The sequence below is a fragment of the Anneissia japonica genome, unplaced genomic scaffold, assembly GCF_011630105.1.
Source record: "Anneissia japonica isolate Jap-2015-1 unplaced genomic scaffold, ASM1163010v1 scaffold3032_len512176_cov184, whole genome shotgun sequence".
Classification (NCBI taxonomy): Eukaryota; Metazoa; Echinodermata; class Crinoidea; order Comatulida; family Comatulidae; genus Anneissia; species Anneissia japonica.
In genome coordinates this window covers 324,732-327,121 of record NW_022688691.1, presented here as the reverse complement: position 1 = coordinate 327,121, position 2,390 = coordinate 324,732, and the positions used below count along the sequence as shown (strand labels likewise).

The 2,390-nt window shown below is 32.6% G+C and overlaps 1 protein-coding gene across 1 annotated transcript in view; it reads right to left on the bottom strand.

The window, feature by feature from the left end:
- Positions 1-2,390, bottom strand: part of LOC117122578 (retinal homeobox protein Rx3-like) — a 23,497-nt gene that overhangs the window by 17,858 nt on the left and 3,249 nt on the right. Inside the window, exon 2 of the mRNA XM_033268201.1 lies at positions 373-584. Coding sequence (XP_033124092.1) covers positions 373-584 — 212 coding nt within the window. The remainder of the gene's footprint in view (positions 1-372; positions 585-2,390) is intronic.

The following is a 2,390-nucleotide window of genomic DNA, read 5'->3' as shown; positions in this document are numbered from 1 at the left end:
ATATATACACTATATATACACTTTATTATAATATAATATGTAGTATAATAACAATATAAATTAGGCAAAATACTGGAAAAACATTACAGTGGAAAACAATGGTTTGATCTCGGTAGAAATAAATGGAAAGCAAAAGCTAAAACGTAAACGTAAGTTAACAGCCAGAAATAGAACAGAGCGTGGGCAACACTAGTCCTTTCTCAGAAGCAATTTCGTTACATAAATAAATAAATTTACATGAGGTAGGATCAATAAAAATATTGGACTGTAATAACATGTTCTTGCTAGTTTACATATGACTTTATTGGAGAACAATAAGAAATGATTTATAATAGTGTAGCAGTATAGCAGTAAAAATGACACTTGTCTCACCTGAACTCTGAGCTTTGGAAGACAAAGTCTTGCTGCTAATTCTTCCCGCATGTATGCATCTAGGTAGTGAGACTTCATGAAGGATCTCTCAAGTTCGCAAAGTTGAAACGTTGAAAATATTGTACGATTCCGTCGGTACTTTTTCTTTTTTTCCTTGCCTGCATTGCTGTCGTTGTACTCTGCGTGAATGTTGGAGTCAAACTCGACTTCGTCTTAATAATAATTAATAATACGTATTTTTTGTTAATTCTTATTGTATATAATATGTCGTTCTTATATAGCGCTTCATGCACAAAGCCTCTAAGCGCTTCATATTTCAACCCCGGTCATTGGATCAAACACATATGGAACACACACTCAAGACCAAATTAAATTATTAAATTAAATTATATATTTTTTCATAATATTGCAGCTAGTAATCAGCGCAGTTGTGTTGGAACATACCATGTACCCACCAGTGGCGGACCGTCAAGGCAAGCAAGGTATGCAGTGCATACCCTGGCTAAAACAAATAAGAAAATATAGTAGTACAGAAAGAATAGAAAGAAAGTATAGTAGTTTCTGCCTATTTAGCATTTCTTAGCCACAATCTTCTATATAAACCTTAACTTTTCGAGTGGGTTGCTGTAGTTTATTGGAAAAGCAAAACTTTTCAATGTTTGGCCTACTTTAGTATCTAGGACTAGAAATTGCAAATTGCAAGTGAAGTGCTGTGAAGTGCAACTGCATATAAATGTTCTTCGAACAAAATTATTTATGCGAGTCAAGTGAAAATAACGAATAATAAAAATATAACAAATAATATGAGACATGACCCATTGTCTATATAATAGAACACTTCTCATTGGATAACAAAGTCGTAATTTTTCATTTTTGTCAAAAAGTGTCTATACTTTATAGTGGTGAATTATGGTTTAGGTTTTTTTTAATAAAGTTTCAAAAATGTTTATGTATGTGGAAAATGTAGTTGATTACCAAAGGTTACAATTATATTTTGAAGACTGCATGGTCTAGGAAGTGTACATTTTTTTATGGGGCAAGTTTCCAAGGGCGGGTTTTCTAGGGGTGAGTTGACTGCCAAAGAGTGTTGCCAAAGTGCGAGCCAGCGTGTTATTTGATCACAAGTGCGAGACATCGCAAGTGTGAGCCAGCGAGCCATGACGTCACGACAATAGATACGAGACGTTACTCGAGTTGTGCGATCGGCTGAGATTTGTGGAGTACAATTCAAAAAACAACAATAGGTCTAATAATGAATTATTGTGATGTTAAATAGACAATGTTAGCTATCAAGGAGCGACGTTGTTTTTCATGTACCTTTCAATGGTCAAATTGCTGTCAAGAATATGAATTGGCTGCTTCGCAGCAATACAAATTAATACTGTACAAACCAGAAAAAATATTTGCATTTGCACAAGTGTTTTCCTGCTTTTGTTTGGTGAGTAGTTTGATGCAGATTGCTGATTGTACAAGTGCTAGATCAAACTCTAATTCTAATTAAAATATGTATGATTGGATGGATAAGGGCACATATAATTTAGATCACTCTTTTTTTAAATAAAATTGATGAGGTAGGGAGGTTTTTTTTTTTTAAATCGAAACAATAGATTATTTCGCTTTCGTTTTTATCGATGAGGGAAGGACTGTTTATATTTGGTCTGTAATAGTAAATATTGTTTAAAAATTGGTTAAATTTTATAGTTTCTTAAAGATATTGTATTTGAAGTAACAAAATTGCATTATTTTTTATGCTGTTGAAATAATTGATGCCCTGAAGTGCCTGGTATAGCAATATATTTCATAATAATAATTAATTATTATTTTTTATTAATATTAAAAAGTAAGATATTACAGTACTGTTATAATAAATACGCTAAAATAAATATCAATCACAGTAAATTACTATTTATTAGTCACCGATCTAGGCCTAGGCACGAAAAAATCTGTTGCCTCAAACCCACCAAACAAAAATTAAATACTAAATAAACAGGGCCGGCGGAACGTTTTTCAAAGGGAGG